Source organism: Columba livia, chromosome 1 (genome assembly GCF_036013475.1).
Source record: "Columba livia isolate bColLiv1 breed racing homer chromosome 1, bColLiv1.pat.W.v2, whole genome shotgun sequence".
NCBI lineage: Eukaryota > Metazoa > Chordata > Aves > Columbiformes > Columbidae > Columba > Columba livia.
Window position 1 is genome coordinate 100,682,236 of NC_088602.1, and position 19,983 is coordinate 100,702,218.

The following is a 19,983-nucleotide window of genomic DNA, read 5'->3' on the forward strand; positions in this document are numbered from 1 at the left end:
TGCTCACCCAAGACTCAAGTAAGCTAGGGAATATATTTCTGCAAAATTTATCTGAAGAACAATTGCATTGTGGAATTTTAACAAACCTCTCTATAATTAAGGTGAGATTTTGTAAAAAAGATTTCTGAGTTAACTGCAAGAAGTTCCCCAACGCTCCAACTGAATTAAATTTCAATTCTTCAGAGCCTGTGTTGTCTAAATAAATATTTTATCACCTTTTAACTCATCAAATATTACAATGTACAAACATTTATTCCTGACAGATGTTGCACGGCCAACTCATAAAATCAATTCCTAGAGCTCAGCTCAACAGTTCTGGAAGAAAGGTAAACCCTTGTGCTCCAGGGCATAAAACCAGTCCTTAAGAAGTGCAGGCTGAGCACATTACAGACAACACATTTCAAAATTACCTTCCACAGACATTCGTGCAGCTACTCTGAGTCATCTAGTAATGGTACAAGATATTAAACCAGGTGGAGGATTGGAAACTAATCCTGAAGAAGAAAAATTTGCATTCAATTGTCTGGACAACCTCCATGTTGTGCTGTATGTAAGACAATTTGAAAACTGTTACTCAAATCTGTTCTACAATTAGTGTGTCTCTGCCATGCAGGAACAGTTTCTTTCCATGCTTACACATTGGGTGACAAACAGAGTGACTTTGGGGCACTTCCCTGCACACCCTGCTCTGAAAAACACTTGGGTATTTTATATAAGCAATTTCAAACAGTGCTGCAATAGGAGAGACTTGCTCTACCCATCAGCACATTCAGCTTAGAGGCACCAGCTTCAACTCTTGCACTCTGGTGGGAAAAAGAAGAGATGTGAATTTGAATTACCAGGTTAGTGATGAAATCTCAAGGTTATTGCTAAAAAAGGAAGAGACTATGACCCCTACTGCGACTGTAATTTGCTCAGAGCCCAATTTGGTCTTAAAACCTGTAAGGCTGATGAGAGAGAAACACATCCTGCCCTTGCTAGCGGGAAAAGACACGATGCTCAGTTCCCTTTTACTCCACAGCAGACCAGACCCTGCCTGGGGCTGTGTGGGAAAAGCACCTCCAGCAAACTGGGAGAGACTGCAAGAGGGAGAGGGGAGCTAGACAGGACGGGTGGGACACTGGGATGGTGGGACAGTGGGATGTGCTCCCCAGCTGCAGCTTTACAACCTCCTTTGGAGAAGGCAGAGAAGAGTCACAGCAGGTGAGCTTGAGCGCAAAGTGCCACTGCTGTGGGAGGGCAACAGGAAAGAATTGCATAAGTGCCCTGGAGAAAAGTGAGCTCTATAAATCTGCACCAGAGCTCTGTGGATTGTAAGTGATGTAGCCGCTGACTTACGAATTCTGATGTGGCTTATGTGCCCCACAACACAGCACTCTCAGGATCTGCATGCCTATCAAAAGATGCCCAGAAGACTCAACGGCACAAACTAGATGACTTGGACACTTAGGGACACCCAGCCTTAGTCAGCAGCAGGGGAAAACTTTGACTACAAAACTTTCAGGTCTTGGCATACAGAGTGGGCTTTAGGCAATGGAAAGGCCTGAAGAATTATGGAGAATGAATCCATAATGTCTCTACTGTGGAGGCAGTTCAAAATTCCACTGACCTCCTTCATTCCATGTTGTGTTAACCTCTGTCAGGGCTGGTTATGACTTTTCATTTACATTAGCTGTTCGTTCTCACGCAGAATAAATACAAAGAAACGTAACATTAATTTATATTAGAACAAGCATAGAACTCTGATGTACTATCATGTTACATTCAGATGTAAAAGCAATAATGCAGATAACACACTAACACTCATGTGAACTACACACACAAGTAACTCAAGCCCTGTCATGTTCAGCTTAGTTGAATCTCGTTTTCTTCCTAGCATAGAGGATAAGTGTTAGAGATAATTCTTCCCAGATACGTGTGCTTGTACTGCTAAAAATAAACCTTATTTCAGCTCATTTTTTAATCTCCTGAGTTGTTTTCATACTTTCCCTCTGCCTGCATATGGTATTTGGCACTTGTCTCAGTTTAAAAGCCAAAGTGATTCTCATCCAGTGAGCTGCCTCTTCTGGATCATTAAGGAAGATAATAAATAAGGCTGGTTCCTACATCAGTCCTTTATTAGTAGTTACGATTAGCTTTGCTTGTGGTCTTTCAGCCAATTCCAAATCCACAATGTCCCCATCCAAGCCAGCATGAATTATGTTTTCAAGGAAGATTATCTTTGACACTGCATCAAAAGCCCTATTCAAATGGGAACAGGGTATTGGCTACTGCTCTTTCATCAGCCACTAATTTTATAATTCTGTTATTTACAACAAGTGATCTTGTTTGCCTCGCAAGACTTCTTTATTCTTCTAAGTCATGCTGCTTTATCTATATCATTCTATTATGCAGATATTTATGAGGCATGTGACATCTAGAAATATGTCTAAGTATTCGCTGCTGAGGAAAAATGTGGCTATCTGCAAAATTAGTTAAATGAGGTAAACAACAAAACAGCATAATTCACAGGCTAACAGAAGCATCAATTAGTCACTTCAAAGTAGCACCAGCATTGCTTTCAAGCAAAGGTAATTCTAGAGAACTCCATGCTGGCATCATGCCGCTTTTACCTTGTGTGATGATCTGCAATTTGTGCCATGCCAATAAGCCACTGAATGAAATATCAACTTAAGCTATAAGAAGAATGCTGACAAAGTAATGCAGGAAAACTAGATGAAGGTGATCGAGTCCTCTGCATCACCTGAATTTTACCCTACTCTTAGACTGTGGTAGCAGCCTGATGTAGTAAAAATCCTGGTGATCTGTATGTGACTCCAAGACCCTACCAGGCACATCGACAAAGACAGTTCTGAAGGAAAAGACAGTAACGAAAGAGTTTCCAGTAGCAAACAGTGCCATTAGCATTACCTGGAAATATGCCCACAACTCCAAATACAATTCAAGTCATACTTCAGATATAGAGAGTCACTTATAATTCAATACTGCCACTTTTCAAGGGCAGAGTAAGAGTCATGAGATTAATCTGAGGAAGTGTGGGATACTGTGCTGTTTAAAATGTACTTTACTTGGTAAGCAATGAATGGGATTACCATCTGTACTCTTCTCCTGGTTAAAAGATTGCCATTTCTTACTACAATAAAATTAGGAAAGTGTTACCAATCTTCCCTTTGCACTACTTATTCTCAGTTGTTACTGTGTATAAACTAAGCATGCTCTGGTAAAAAGAGACTGCTGTGCTAGAAGGCGCAGTTCAGATTACGAGAGTTCAAACCCCACAGAGAAAGCAGGAAGAGCAGCAGGAGCCATGAGACAAATCCTACCACCATCACCAGCAATAATAAACAAACATTCACTGCACTTAGCCTTTACCTTGCATTTGAAGATTTCAAAGTGCTCTATAATTAACTAACATGAGTTACTATTAACTCATGCTACAGATTACGCTGTTGCATGGCTGCCCTGGGAGCACTCAATGCCATGCTTCTCTTTCACTGGATTTGTCATTTTAGATGAGTATTCTCAGCAGCCATACAGAAGGAACTGTGCAAAATGAGACAGAAGGGCCCGGCCAGCTATTTCTGGACCTACGGATGACAACATGTGTTTTCCAAGTACACTTGCTAAGCATGTATTTAAAGTTATTTGCCAGATGCCTTTCTTACCTGTTCTTTGTGCTTAATATTCTGATGCCCTTGGAGTAAAGCAGCTTCACTGCAACAGCCCAGAAGACACAGAAGTCCTCTGATGCCTGTCTTGCAAAATTTGAAAAAGATCTCATAAAAGAAAAAAAAAACACACACAAAACCAAAACAAACAAACAACAACAAAACAAACAAAAAACCCCTACAAAACCAACGAAACAAAAACAAACCAACCAACCACAACAGAAAAGAACCTCCCTCATAGGCCATGTGCCTGAGGGGTGTCCTGGCTATCTGCAGACAGCAGGGATGTTTTATCACCCCCAATGGGTAAATCAGCTTACAGAATGGGTTTTGCCTTCTATCCCCCAATGCGTCCTTGGCTCCTCACACGTGATATGTGACAGGGAACTCCCCTCCTCCACTGGCAAACAGCAATCTGTGTGGTTTGATTTTTGTGGGTGCTTAGGAAATAATCTTCCCATAGCTCAGGGGGACAGGTACTTTTAGGGTATTTCTTGTCTTCTTTTAACTGTGGGGTACGGCCCACCTCTAAGGATCACCCAGACATTTTCACTAACACACACTCTCAGCTCAAGGCACTGAGAAGCCATTAGGCTGCAGCATGCTCTAAGACTTCGTTTTTTTAAAGAAAAATCTTTACACCAAAGATCTTCAGATTGAGAACCTTCCCAACTACCTGCAAGAGCCAGGAACAATTTTGTCAACCTTAATACTTAACTCCTGGGGGAAGATTTTGCCCTTCCTGACACAGCAAAGATTGACAAGGAGGGATGCAACTGGTGTTTCAGGCTTTGCAGTAGAGCATGGCTCCTTTCGACCATTTAGACTTCAGGCTCTTCCCTGTTGGCAAGTGCAGGACAAAAACCTGCAACCCTCTGCCTTTCCAAGGTATCAGGGGATGTCTGAGGAGGTGAAATAGCATTGTGAGCCTGCTTGTGGATAAAGAGGCAGATGGAACAGGAATTACTGCAATTTATGGGAATCTCAGTTAATTTTTCTGGCTTTCCATGGGTCCTTTCCATGTACTAACACAGGGATTGTTCAGCCTGGAGAAGAGAAGGCTCAGGGGAGATCTTATCAATGTATATTGACACCTGATGGGAGGAAGTATAAAAGAAAGAACAATGCTCTTCTCAGCAGTGCTAGTGACAGAAAATTATACTTAAGTATAAAAATAATGGTTATTTTACTGTCAGAGTGGCAGAAGACAGGAACAGGTTGCCCAGGGAGTTCACAGAGTGGATCGAGATAATCAAAACCAAGTGGACACGGCCTCAAGCAACCTGCTCTTGCCAGCCCTGCTCTGAGCAGGGGTCCAGAAGTACCATCCACCAGCCTTGGCCATTCCATGACTCTGACCAAGCCAAACCCAAATGTAACTGAGTATGTCAATACACTGTTCAGCCAGATGGTGTGGGTTTCACTCCTCTAGAGATATTCATATTCAACTCTGAGTTTGACTCAGCTTACCTGCGTGTTTTTTAAAAAATTTACCTCACAATATTTGTTTTACCAAAATAAGCTAGCAGTCCCACAGTGCTTAGAGAACAAAATCAAAACAGGAAAAATGCATTCCCACTATAACTCTGTCTCAGTTTTGTCTTCTGGATATGGAGCAGTTGTACAAGCATTATTGCCAGATATTTTTGCTGGCATAATAAAAAAATGCATATGTAGGAAAACAGCAGCCTGGCATAAGAAAGCTCATGATTGATTCAGCTCTGCAAGACTAAGAACAAACAAATCAATATTTATTTAAAGAGCATGAAGGAGTTTGCTTTGCTGTTCTACTACTAAGAATCTTCCCCAAGTTCATATCTGATCAACTTATATCTATTCAAATTTAAACAGCTACATGTGGAATGTGTATCTTGGGGCTCACTGCTATTATAACTGTAATTTCAACTAATTAATTGCTGGCTTAGCCTTAGAAAACTAAAACTATTAAGTATAACAGTAGCCATTTCACAGATGGCAACCTCATCTAGGTGTTCCTGCTCTGGCAGGGGGATTGGACTAGATGATCTTTCGAGGTCCCTTCCAATCCCTAACATTCCGTGATTCTGTGATAGAGATCAGGAGTTAGGTTTACAAAGGGATGAAGTTCAGGCTTCTCATTTTGCATATCACAGCACAGCTTTTGCAGTTCAATACTTCCTTGGCTTTACATGACCCCTACCTACTTCACTTGTTCAGAAGCCTTTCCTAGTGAATACCTGTCCATGTAGCAGCAGCCCATTAAAAGATGGCTGGATAACAGCTGATCAGGAGCTGGATATGAGTCAGTGTCATGCTGGTGTGAGATACAAACACCTTAGCAAGCTGTATAAATAGAAACTGGACCTGGAAGAAACACAGAGTTGTCTCTCGACTCAGTTAGAAAGGGCCTGTGCCAGAACCTTGTGTCCAGCTTCCGGCACTCTTCAGGAGAGGCTGGAGGGACTCTGGCAGAGTGTGATGGGAATGACGAGAGGTGTAGAAAATACGATATGTGGGAAGATTGGTAAGATTAGGATTGTTTGCTTAGAGAAGATTAAGGGTAGAAATTATAGCAGTCTTCACATGTATAAAGAGCTTCTGTAAAGAGGAACAGAATTTCTCACTGTCAAGCTTAAATTACAGCAAGATTCAGGCTAGTCTTTAGGTTAGACTTTCTAATAGGGAAGCTAACAAAACAGTGTCTCAGACAGCCAAGGCAGACCTCTCAAGGTCCCTACCGGTTCTTTGATTCTGGTAGGGATATCCTTTGATTGTCAGGACTGAGTAGACAAACTGCAGAACACTGCCAGTATTTGCAATACTCACCATTTTCCAATTCTGCACCGACCCACTGGCTGAGAGCTACTTTTTCCTGTGCTGCTTCTAGCCCTGGGCCTACACTCTTTTAAGAGCAGCTTCCATTTCCTTGACACTGAAATCTAAATTTGACCAGCACATCCCCAATTTATAATCCTCAGTCATGTTAACATTGTACCAATGAGGGAACAGAAGTATTCTGTGAAGCAAAACTTTAGTGACGCAAAATAACCAAACACCTTGGACAGCTAGAAGGTGTCACATCTGTCACATTTTCTTCCCCTGGGTGATTCAGTGCTCTCTGACATCCATTCCATCTTGCTCAGAATCCACTCCTCTTCAACAACAAATATTAAGGCATTAAAATGAGGAATTCAGCAATGCTGATCTGCTGCAAAAATAGAGTTACAGTTCTGCTCTCAGGCATCAAAATATACCCATCTGAGAAAGACCAGAAGACTCAGCAACAGCTTGGACTGCTATTACAACACTTCTTGATCATGTTTGCCTGAAATGAAATAGCTATTTCCATTATTTCGCCTTGCTACTCCTAGAGAAATTAACCAGCTCACTATCACTTGAAAATAATCCTACAACATAGATAAGAAATAATTGTTTTTGACAGGGTATTTTCATTGAGCTTTGTTGTAATGGAGTGGACATAAGGTTACACAACATCACTCGGTGCTTAATCTCATGCTTGTCAGTGGTCAAAGAATTGCATGCCAGACACAGACAAAGAGGCATTTTGACAGACTGTCTTATCAAAAATGGTGACCTGATTGCATATATTGAATTCAGATTTTTTTTTTTAAAAGGGAGTGGAATAGGCAAGATGGCTGACAAACCAAACCCCTATTGACAGCAAACACCTTACACTGCGCTGCGCTGGGACGGGATGCTCTTGCAGCAGAGCAGGACCACAGGACTTGCCCATTTTAATTGCCCCCCAGATCCTACAGGGCTCCTATACCGCTTGGAGGTCAGGCTGGAGACAGCAGTTTACAGCCTGTCAATAGGGTGGTGGTTGATTAAGATGGTCTGGCTGAATTAACAGAGAGAAGTAGGGTCTATTGATTTAATAGAGGAGAGAGGAAAGAAGAGTTTCTGTATACAGGTGCTGCTAGTTGCGGTGCATAACTGTGCTATGATTTATGTACAAGTGTAATGTTATAACAACGTGCATTAAATGGCTACAGAGAAACTTACAGTTTAATTTTATCCCTCCATTTCAGTGCTGTAATGTGCTGAGGATGTTACACTTTCACTGGTTATTGCTGCTTTCACTGGTTATTGCTGCTAGCCTTGTGCTCTTTTCCTCCTCTCAGGAGCAGCTCAGTCTTACAAATTTCCGCTTATTTAGCCTGGTGCCAAAGTAAGGTTTACTAATGGCATTACCGTTTAGTTTACATACTAATTTATAGTATTATATGCATGTAATAGGAAAATGGCAGTGTCAGAAGTAGTACAGCAATGTTCATGAAAATGCCCATATTTCTTTACAGACATCAAGTAGTTATCTCAGTTATTCCTTAGAGGAAGAAAATATACAATATAAGACATAATGCTGTGCTCTGAATTTGCAAGCACTGAATGTGATGACAGCTATTTTTGTAAGTGTATGATCCTATGCAAATAGAATATGGTGACAGAAGAGTCACAAACAAAAACCAAGCAAAACCTGTAATTTTCTTCAACAAAATGTAGTTTACTCCTCTGTCTGCTCCTTAACCTGTTTTCTCCTTGTCTCTACTCTTCTGTTGAACCTTTATCTTCTTCTAAATTGAGTACATTAGCCACCAAATACACACCAGTTTGCCAGAGAACCTGATTCTAGTTTTAAATTTCCCCTGCTCCAGGGTCTGTTTCTTTCCTTTTCCCCTTCATCTTTGAATTCTGCTACGCCTCTGCATCCTTCCACTTTTACATTTTGCCAGTAACTTATTCTTTTGCTTTTTTATCATCTTTTTCATTGGCTCCTTTTTTCTCCTCTCTGTTCAGCCACTGTGGAACATCTTTTTTTCCCCATGCCTGCCTTTTTCCCTGCCTTCACACACTCCACCATATATGCATGTGCTACACATGCAACTGTTCTTCCTGTATGTCATCCAGCGTTAACTGTGGCTTTTTGTCCTTTGTGACAACCATGCCAAAAAAATCACTATTAGCCTTTGTCATGGAGGAAAACATATATCTCAATATAGCTGGCTGTAGAACCACAGTATTGTAACAAAGTTCTTTGACACATGGAGAGTGCAAAGACACTTGGCATTCCACACCTCCGCTTCCAGCAGGCGAAGGAGCGGTACAGACAAACTCCAAATGATGATGATGAGGAAGATGCCTGAATTGACAAAGTTCAAAAGTTAACTTCCAGAAAGTGAATTAAAAGCAGTTAGCAGAAGGATGGCAAAGTAGAGATCTATTTTGGATACAAGAGATGCCTCTGGATAAATATATTTCCTTTTTTGTTAAAAACTGATATTATAACATCAGTATTACGGCTTGGGCTGCTTTTTCAGCAAAAAGATGCTGCTGCACAGGCAAACATTCTTCCAAGAGCACAAAGCAGTACAGAGATATGACACTGCTTTTGTATAAAACTGTCTTTTTAGAAGACGATGGCAGATTAATAGCAATCTTCACCTATAAGCTGTTGAAATCCATATTTCTGCAACAGAATATATAATGTATATAGCTAAACTTGCATCAATCAAACCTTCAGTCCTGGCAAGATCCACACTAAAACCTGTGTACTACAGTGTTTTTTACTGGTAGTTAAACAATACACATGAAATTCAACATTTTCAAACCCAAATTTTCTGCTTTATCCCTACAACTGGATATTCAGTGTCCACTGTGTTGAACTGAATCCAGGTGGCCATTATCAAGGCTGCTTAAAATAAGAAGAGATTTGTGTTGCCTTGCTGAAGAGGAACAGAGAAATTCTGAATTACAGACCCAAACTATTTCAGAATGCTTTCTAAAAAAAGCCAGATGTAAATAATTCCCTTTCTTTCACTTTTTACTTTAGAAAACTCTCGCTGTCAACTCCCAGTTGAAATACATCAATTTAAGCAAATTAACGCAAAATCTAGCCCCTGTGTGCAGTTTGAGAAACCATGCCTAAAAGAATGTACATTTAAAAGAGGCAGGCTAGGATCAAGATTTTTATCTTTACTGGTATCTTATTTAAATCCTCTGTGGCAAAAAAATAAAAGACATCCTGGCTGTGTAGTGGCCTGTGTAAAATGAAATAATGAAATCAGTACAGCTCCAGCTAGCACCATGATATTTGACATTTCAAACACTACAACACTTCAGACAAACTGGCAAAGTCTTCCACAGAGAGCAATGACTTTAATAGGCATAGAGAAGGAATGAAATCTCACCTCAAAGGACAACCTTCCCTTTCAGCTGTAGCTGAGATTAAAAGCCCGACATGGGGAGCCTGTGCTACAGCTCTCGGAGGTGCATCTCTGCTGTGGGTATTTTGCAGACCTGCCTTCCTAAGATCAGTCCATCAAGTGTCTTTCATTAAAAAGATGTTCAGCACAAATACACTTATATCCCACGTTAAAAAATCTCAAATGAAATATGTTCTAGGCAGGACTCAGGAGACTCCTTCTTCTCACACTTCCTGTTTTTTTTTCTGAGATTAAAAAAACGAAACAGACAAAAATGTGAAGTAACCTACAACAGTATTTAAACATCAGGTGGAGGGAAGACCGAGGAACAAGTAACATCATCTACACATGCCTAAGGAGTTGAAAGAAAACCATTTCATTAATTTTTATCTTCTCTTGCAGAATATTAAGAAATACATTGGCAGGACCTGTCAGGTCTCATGCACTGCACATCAGTCTGTTCCACTACCTTTGAAAGCCAGTGCAGCCTCACACCTCCCTTGCTCTGGCACCCAGAAATCACAGAGCAGTGCTGTTTCTGTTTTCCATGTACCAGGCGAAGTTGGTATGCCTGATTTGCAGTCTTGTGAGGTACAAGAGAAAAGAGGCTCTGGTGACAAACAGCAGCCAGGGTAAGCATGGTTTTTAGCAGGGCCTGACACTCAGTGGAGTCCTGCTAGGAAGACCATTGCCCTTTCTGGGCATCCTATAACAGAATAACATCAGAATTATGCCCTCCCTGAGACAGGAGAGCAACCTCAGAAATACACACCAAGTCATGACATCACATTTGTTGCAAATGGAAATTGAGATGCCCCTCTGCCACGGAGACAGAAAGCTTCACCATGTAATGGCCTGAAAGAGCCCAAAGTCTCTGCAGGCTCACAAGTAACCCCAGGGGCTCAGACCCTGAGGGAACTGTTTTGGACATCCTGCAGGCAGAGCGTGTGGGTCCAGCTTGCCAGCGCCACAACTGCAGGCAAGGGTCTCTTGTGGTGTCCCCAAGGTCTTTCAAAAACCGCATTCTCTAATGAAACCACAGCATCAGGCAGTCATGCAAAACACTGTCCTGCCCCCTGTGTAGTACGCTGTCATCCAATGCTGTATTTTCTTCTGCAACTCAGAGCTTGTGCAAGTCAGTCAAGCCCATGGATTTATCCAATTATTAGAAGAAAACCTGAGGTGTACTAAAAGGCTGTAACATCTTCACAGATGGTGATGCAAGAAGCCACCTGAAATTCTGTACCTTCTGCTCTGTCATCTGACAGTTACACTGCTAGAAGGAAGTGCAACTACCCAGACATGGTATGCTCCAACAACCACGAAATGGAACAGAAACATCACTGAGAAAAAATTGGGAGAGGGTAAAATACCACCCAAACAGGGGGCTGGAACCACCATTTTAATGGTGTCTTGCACAAGCAAATACAGACCAAGTGAAAAGAATTAAAAACAGGACTGACAGATTTCCACAAGAACACATAGCAAACCAACACTACAAGCATCAGAAAAAAAAAAGGTACCTGAAGAAGACAGAACAGAAACAAAATTTCCCCTGAACGGCAATTAAGGACAGCTAACTTACAGGTACCTTATTTATATGTACCTTATACAAACAACACATTGTTTCTGCCACGACAATATTTTACTCATCTCTGCCTGGGAAGCACTGACTACAATGCCATGGAAATTAAGGAAAGGATGAAAACAAACATCTTTCCTAATGCATGGTACATCATGAAAGTCAGATCCTGTTAAGCCCTGGCTGTTGAAGTAATCCTTACTCATGCAAAATCTCCAAATTAATTCACCAGGGGAAAATGCTGCATTAGCCTAAAACTCTGAAAACCAGCTGAATGCAAATGCCTTCTTCATATGAGGTCAATATTGTTCAACAGACTGGATCCTTCAGGACAGTCCATTAACGTTCTGAAGAACATGTGAAGCTTTCAAACACTGAGACTCTTTAGTAAGAAACTCAAGCATTAGGGCACAGCAGCTGAGCTAAATTGGGGTTTACTGAAATAAAGCAGTTTCCTTCCTTCCCTGCCTGAAGAAGACAAAACCAAACCAAAACCACAAATTGTAAAATGTGCTCAAAGAGCGTTTCTTCAAGGGCAAGCAATTTCTTGTATGTAGGTCACCATTTGACTTCTTCAGAGGAAAAAACAACCATATGGGCAGCAGCAGCTGTATTTCAATTTAAGGAATGGATTTCACTTTGTGCTGGAAATGCACAGCATCCTCAAAAAAAAAAAAAAACCAAACAAAAGTGGGAAACAAGAAAACATGCTGCAATGAGCCATGTGAGACTGTGCACAATCAAATTACAGGAGGTAGCATTTTCCAGTGGTTCGAATCACAAGACATCGCTTCTATTCTGGGCTGTACCTGGCTTACCATTTGACCTTGGGTAATAAATCACACACACTCTTTCTGGGCATCCCTTTCTTCATTTGTAAAAAGATGCAGGGTCTAGTCTGGCAATGTACTAATTAAAATAGTTCTGTATCAGAGTGGGAACATTTATCAATAATCCAAATTTTGCTCAAGCATGAATACACATAGACTAGAGACCATTACCATTTTCTCCAATAAGAAGCAAAATATTTTAACTAAAAGGTTTTTCTTTAATTAAATTAAAAATTAAAATTGGTTTTATTAATACTTAACAGTTTAGATTATTTTGATTTATTTCTTGTACTATACATTTAAAATTACAATGTGGTGTCAGAATAAATAATACTAAGGAAGGATGTTAGCTTGCCAATTAAACATCAGCAAGGGGACACAGAATATGCTTCATTGGCAAAATAACCCCTTCTGTGATTGTACTTAACCCACTTGCTAAATGGATTCCATAATAAGTGCGTACCTGTGCTCATCTATGGGGCTGTTTAACTCTTTAGAGTTGTGTAAAGTATAAATTTTGAGCAAGCAAGCAAGCAGAGAGGATAGTTTCCCCCCTGCCTGTCAGTGGTGATTGCACCTACTCTTGAAACTGTTCAGTGATTGCTCTCAAGGATGCAAGACAAACAGACAAAGGAATTAAATGAAGCAGTAGAGTCTGAGGTGCCACCTCATTCAGCTGGTATGTTACGACACCATCACAAGCACTGTCATGGGTACTAGACACACTCCCCCAGTGCAGACTGAACTAATGGGCATGGCTTATTCCTCTGTGACGAACCTTCCCCACAGGCTAGCACTGAACTTAGGATGGTGATGCATTTACAAAACTTTTCTCGCATAGGAAATACTGTCAGAACAAAAGGTTTGATAATGTTATGGTCACAAATAACAAGCATTTTTCTGGTTATGACTGTTAGACAATCCTATACAAAGAAACAGCACATATGGTATGCTACTTTAAATGCTTAGTGCTGTAAAAATTTTTGTTCAAGGCAATCAAAACATTCAACTGACTTAACATTCTTCTTGCCTTCTCTGGATACCCTGGAGTCTCCTGAATCCTCCATTAAATTAATTTCCTTGAACTCTGATTGCAGTGACTGGTATTGGATGGGGCAGAGCCATTTGTTTTTACATCATTTATTTACTTGTAATAGTTGCTTCCTCTCCCAGGAGGAAAGAAAGCCAGAAGCATATGAACTTGCAAATCAGTGATTAACGGAGGAAATATAAATTGGACTTGACAAGAGGACAGGAACAAAAATCTAACAAATGCCTGCACTGACCACATAGAAACAAACACCACAACAAACTGAATCAATTGCATTAATTATTATGCTGTAGTCAGTGGAAGCTCTGAATGACATGTAAACACTGACAATGACAATGTCCTAGGGTAAAGTCCCAACTACTGAAACCAATGGCACACCAAACCACAATCGCATCTTATGCTTCCAAAAAAGAAAACAGCTCTTGTTCATGAAAAGCACCAAAACACATGACCAGATTTCCAAAAATCTATCAGCTTTTGTGGACTGGGGTTAGTGAAACTAAGTGCGTCTGAAAATCTGGTTCCTTGCTTGCAAATTATAGTACAGCACCACTTATAATAATGACGTTCCTTACTCCATTTTACCCAGCTTTATTCCCTTTCTTACCCACTTTATTTTATGGAAATATTCTTGACTAGCCTGGGCTGGCTCCCGTTAAACAACTCACCACCTGGCTACCAGGAACTGATGCTCTAGGCAAGCCCGGGTGAGGGATGCAGCGCCCTGTTCCCGGGGCTCTGCCCCAGCAGGGGGACCGAATCCCACACGCCCTGTACCCCCCAATCCCGCTTTCAAAAGATGCATCTTTTATGTTAGGAGAGGAGCGCTGCGGAGGAACAGCTACTAGAGAAAGCCTCCCCGGGGGGCTTCCTGAACCGTTTGGGTTTTGGTTTTGTGGTTTTTTTTTGGGGGGGGGGGGCGGGGGGAGAGGGGAGGCTGTGGGTTTTGGGGTTCTTTTTGGTGAGAGCCCCGGCACCGGTGCATTCCCCTCCATCGCGGAGCAGAGGCAAGGGCACTGTCCCGCCTCGGCAGCAGCCCGGGGCGCCAGCCCGGGGAATCGCCGCCAGCTCCCAGGGGCCGCGCCGACGGCGGTGCCGGTCCCCCGGCGGATGACCCACCGCCCCCCACCCCGCCCGCCGCCGCCCTTACCTCCATGCCCAGCCGCTGCTTCAGCACAAGGGCGGCGCACAGGTATCCGGCGCGGCCGACGAAGAGCTCGTCGGAGCCGCACTCGAGGAAGGAGAGCGGGGCGCAGACCTCGCTCAGCTCGCGGAACTTGCCCAGCGGCCGGGCGAAGTCGGGCAGCCCCAGGGCGCGATAGACCAGCGCCGCCACCGCGTACACCCCTGCGCCGCCCAGCAAGAAGGCGGCGCGGGTGTCCGCGTCGGCCTCGCCGCCGCCCTCCTGGTAGCGCAGGCAGGCGTCCACGACGCGGCGGGCGGCCCGCAGGTAGGCCTCCCGCGACGGCGCGAACAGCGGGCACTGCGCGACGTGGTACAGCATGTAGGCCACGCCGGCCACGCCGCCGTACAGCCCGCCCTGGCAGCCGCGGGGGCCGCCCAGGGGCGGCAGCTCCCGCAGGATCCGCTCGATGGTGGCCGTCACCAGCGGCACCGTCGCGTCCCTGTCCGGCGCCGCCGCCGGGCTGCCCGGGTAGTCATCGAAGCGGTTGGCGAAGCAGCGCTGGCTCTCCATGCCCGAGCCGGCGCGGCGCTCTGCGCAGCGGGGAGCGGCGGGAGGGAGCGAGCGAGCGGGGAGCTGCCGGGGGAGGGGGCGGGGGGAGCGGGAGGAGGGAAAGCGGGAGAGGCGGGAGGGAGCGGGAGAGGCGGGAAGGGGGCGCCCCCGCAGCCGCCCACCGGTGCCCGTGAGGGGCGGCGGGCGAGGCGTCCGCTGCCGAACCGCCGAAAACGGAGCGGGGGGCGAACCCGGCCTGTCGGCTCGGCTCTGCCGAGGACGGGTCTGCCACAGGACGGCCCCTGCGTCCCCCACCCCGGGGCGGAGCGGCCGCTGCTGCCCCCTCAGCGCCCCTCGGTGCAGGGGCCGGCGGCCGCCGCCCCACCTGCGCTCAGGGCGCGCTTCTCAAGCGGCCGCCGGGCTGTGGAAGGGATGAGGGTGACTGACCGGATCTCCAGAGCGCTGAGCGGAGCCGTGGGCGAGGCCGGCCCGGTCCCGGTGTCCGGCTCGTCCTGCCGGGGGTGTTCTTTCTCCCCATATCGAAGGCCGTGCTGCGCCTTTGCCCGACCCATCTGCAAATCCCTGAGGAAAACGGGTTTATGGTGCTTTCTATCCTCTCCCGCCCCGCCGGTGCCGGAGGATTTGGTTCAAGGCTGAGTGCCGGGTGTGCAGGAGAGATGCAGGGCCGGGAAGGGTGTCCAGAGGGCTGCTGGGTTATTCCTGGCTGGGGAACAGCCCCTCGGGGGCTGCTGCAGCCAAAGCTGAAAGATGTAGCCAAATCCAAAGGAGGGCAGCCCGGGGACAATTTACATAGAAAGCTAAGCAAGTCCCCAGCAGACCGGGAATGGCACAAGGCCATCTTTGGCCCCTTTCCTTCATGCATGAGCCAAGTAGAGCTTATGAAGAACAGAAAATTTAGGCCACTGAATAGATGCCCAGTTAAAAGAAAGGGGGGAAAAATGAAGCAGATACTAGGAGCAACTCTTATCTGATACAAATACGCAGCTGTTACATGTGCTCCAATGATGAGAACTGGTGCAGCATAAGCAAATTTATCATGAAAGACCCATGACTTATGGTTACCTGGTGGCTTCTGGTACTTTCTCTGAAGATGAAGTCTCTGTAATTGAGGGTTTCCTCAAAGGAGGGTGGAAGGACCAGCTTGCTGGAGACGTCAGCAGCTGGCACAGCAGTAGCAAGAGTCAAAGCACTGTCCTTTGAACACTGAAAAATCTTTCTAGAGTTGTGGCTGGCTTTTCTCTGCTTCGTGCTGGCTGCCTGTTTCAGCCCTCGTTCTGCCTCCCCTTCAAAGTGCTTTCAGGTCTGTGCAGCTCCTTACCATTTCTACACTTTCCTTTAGTTCATTTTAACCATGTTTATGTACATTCCAGGTACCACCTACTAGTCTATGTTTCTTACAGTGTTCCTTAAAGCCCCATTTTTTTGCTTATTAACAACTGTACTGTGTGTGGTTTCTACTGCACAGATCTTGGTGATCTAGAGCACTTAAAATGTGAAAATGCCCTGTCAATGGATAGGACATCCCATTCATATATTATTTTCTGTCATAAGCTGTTTTCCGTAAGACCTTTGATAGAGTTCAGGGTGTAGCTAACGGTTTTCCAGCATAATTTCTGTTGGTTGTAGAGAAATTTATTCCTTAAGTGCTCTTTTAAGTGAAAATTTGGGAGGTTTATTTTTCATTCTGACACCACTGATTCAATTTTTTGTGGATGCTTGCTTCATTTTTTCAATTATTTTTTTCAGATTAGAAGAGCTTGTATTTCGCTTCAGTCTTTTGGGGCAGGAGGTGTCTCAGACGCTTCCTGCTATTGATGTGAAGGAATCCTGTCACTAGAGGTGCTTGTCTCCCTGCACTGAAAGTGACCGACCAAGTGACTTTCAACAAAGGCTTTAAGAAAACTATTGAATTTACAGGAAAATCAGTTGGGTTAGCAACACTTTTCTTTACAAGGGTCAAATAAGCCAGCTACATTATTTTTTAAAAAGGAGTCAGCAATGATGTGCCAAAAAGTGACATCTTCTGTACTCTTGAGCGTCTTCTGACAAATTAAAGAGTGCTTAGCCACTGTAGGGTTCGCAGATGTCATGTAGCAATCAGCAAGAAATGAGGATGACAGCTTCTGCTCTCTTTCATATAAGAATATTAAACCACAAAAGCCAAAAGGAGGAGTAAAGAAAAATTAAGTGTGGGCCTCCAGTGTATGGCTTCAGCTTGTGAAAAATGTTGATTCCTCACTCTTGCCACTCAGCACTGCTGCAGCTCCCTGGTTTCTGCTCGCTGGGCATGCCATGCCTCCTCTTTGGCTCTGTACATCTGACAAAATGACTGATTATACAAGCGAAGAATATACTGGTGTGGTGGGTGGATGTAACGGGGGAGGAGGGATGGATGCATCCCTCAAAGCTGTTGCTTCTGTTGTAGTAAATCCATCATTATAGAACTTATATTCTGGAGATATGCTTGTTGCATATTGATAAAATGTAGAACTATGGAATAATTCAGGTTGGGAGTGACCTTAGGAGGTCAGCTAGTCCAACCTGTGCTAACTACTTATTGGTGTACTTGTTTGTGTATGCTTGTTCACATCTACTTGTTTAAGGGAATTTGTGCCATCTGATATTTCCAAAAGAGCACAGTAGTCTGTCCTCAGTTGTAGTGCTGGGACTGGAGGCATCTCCTAGCAAATGTCTCATGGGTTAGTCTATAATTTGTCTTGTGTACCTTTTACTGGTGTGACAATTCAGTGTGTCTACAGGATTTTGGGGTACCCACACGGTTGCCAGTTTCATTCCGACCCTGTCTTCCACATCTCTCCTGAGCCAAAGGTGAAACATTGGGCTCCCATACACAGGCTGAGCTTCGGTAACTGGAGTGTATTTAGTGGTGTGAATGCATTAGCAGGGTTGTGCTAGAGAGTCTTCAGGCTGGTTTGAGCACACCAACTGTTAAATTCAAAATTAGTTCCCACCATACGTATTAAAATCAGCCATCAGTAACCCTTACTGCCCTGTGCTGCTGTTCCCTCCCCAAAGAGCTTTGCAGCTGCAGGTCGCTTTGCAGCTGGCTCCTCTTCCTGCCTTTTTGGGCTCTGCCCTGGGAATCCATACTCCTAAACAAGTGGCTCTGGGGTTTATAGGGTCACCTCTATCTCTGCCCTGTAATCAATTTGTGTTTGATAGGCAGTTGGCCCTTGGATGTTTGGCAGAAGGGAATCAACTAGGGAGAGATATTTCGTGTCTGCATGAGAAAATAAGTACTTGTATTCCCTAAGTGCCCTTTGTCTACCTTCCTGCCATGGGTTCCTGAAGAGGAAATTGTCACTCTACACTGCAGAGACCATGCCAGCAGCCAAAATACAGAGGAGTCTGACCAGGAGTCGTACAGTGGAGGCAGCCCTGAGGATTTCATAGCATTGTCATTTGGTAGCCACATTGCCCCAGCAGTCTCTGGTTGCTCAGTATATTCTGGTTTCTTACCATAAGTGTTTTTTTCATTTCTCATGTTGTACTATCCTGTTCTATATGGACTCCTCTTACAAAACGACACAAAAACTTTTTGAGTTTTTTGTTCCATGACAAGCAATTGACAGTGATACGAGGACCTGTTTTGAAAATGAAGTGCTTCTTGGCATTGCACAGTGGCATCTCTTAAGTCTACCTTTTATTCTGTTACTTGTGTATAGTTGATAACATAAACACAATTTCTGCGTGACAAAAGTGATATGAGTTTTAGTAGATGTATTGCCATTTAATCACAAGGAAAATTACACATCAGAAGATAAAGCATGTTATGTCACAGAGATTATGTTAAATATTATGTCAGATATTTAAATTATCCTACCTCATTTGAATTCAAATAGGCATACAATGACTACTCTTGTGCTTTTGTGTATCAGACCTGCACTCTGAGACTTGCATGTTAATTAAGCTGGTTCACGAGCAGTGGAACTAATAAGGTCTGGTGTCTGACTGGTTTGTTTTCTGCTTTCCATTGTCACCATCTTACTCCCAGGCATTATTGGCATTTCTCACCTTGGTCTCTGCATCCCAGATGCGCTTTTCCCATTTGGTGTGAAGCAGGTGCTGCTGGTGGCTTGGGGGGCTTGGCAGGTGTCCGTAGGGGGTGAGTGAAATTGAGTGGTGCTTGGGCCATGGTAAGGGGCTGCACTGAGTTACTTTTTGCCCCAAGGGTGTACTGAATTTCTGTCTACCACTCAGTTCAGTTAAACTTATGAGTTGAACAGCAGTTTGATTTCTTTGATACTCCATCTTTATTGCCAAATTTGGTTGAAAATGGCCAACAGATGCAAAATTATGGAGACAGCGGGAAATTCTGAATAGGTAGATGGACAGCCATGCATGATCATGCAAACCTTGCTTCCTTAAGAAACAAGGCTAGAAAGTTTTCGTGGACATTGGGTTGTGGGAATACATAGTGAACAACTTAAAGATTCTTGTAACAAGATACTGACAGTGTGGGTAGAGGTACTCATTGCTTACAGAATTGAATCTGCTTACAGAATATCACATTTTCCATTTGGAGAGGTGGGCTAATTTTGATAAGGATTTCAGCTTAGATAAAAACATAGCAGCTGCTACAAAGTCTCTGAAGAGACTTTTTCAGTGTCTCAGTGTAGACTTACTTGCAATTGGTGAATTGCCATTCAGCTGTTGACAAATGCCAGGGCTTTCTTCAGAGCAGAAGTTTTGCAATTACGAGTTTTATCTTAACCAGCAAAAATCTAACCTCAGAGTAGCAATACTTTGACCCTATCCTGGGCTTTTTCCATAAGCGTTGTTATTCCCAACATTCCTTCCCTTGGTCTGAATCTACTCAAACTAGCAGGATGGTGGAGCCTTTTCTGGAGACAGGTCTGTCACAATCCACAGTTTCTTTGTCCAGCAGATCAGATTATGTCCTATTTTTTATGTTCAAGGTGATGTCATATG

The 19,983-nt window shown here is 43.9% G+C and overlaps 1 protein-coding gene across 1 annotated transcript in view; it reads right to left on the reverse strand.

Moving 5' to 3' along the window:
• LANCL3 (LanC like family member 3) overlaps positions 1–15,366 on the reverse strand; it is a 37,974-nt gene extending 22,608 nt beyond the window's left edge. Inside the window, exon 1 of the mRNA XM_065070396.1 lies at positions 14,485–15,366. Coding sequence (XP_064926468.1) covers positions 14,485–15,030 — 546 coding nt within the window. The 5' untranslated portion in view covers positions 15,031–15,366. The remainder of the gene's footprint in view (positions 1–14,484) is intronic.
• Between the last annotated feature and the right edge of the window lie 4,617 nt (positions 15,367–19,983).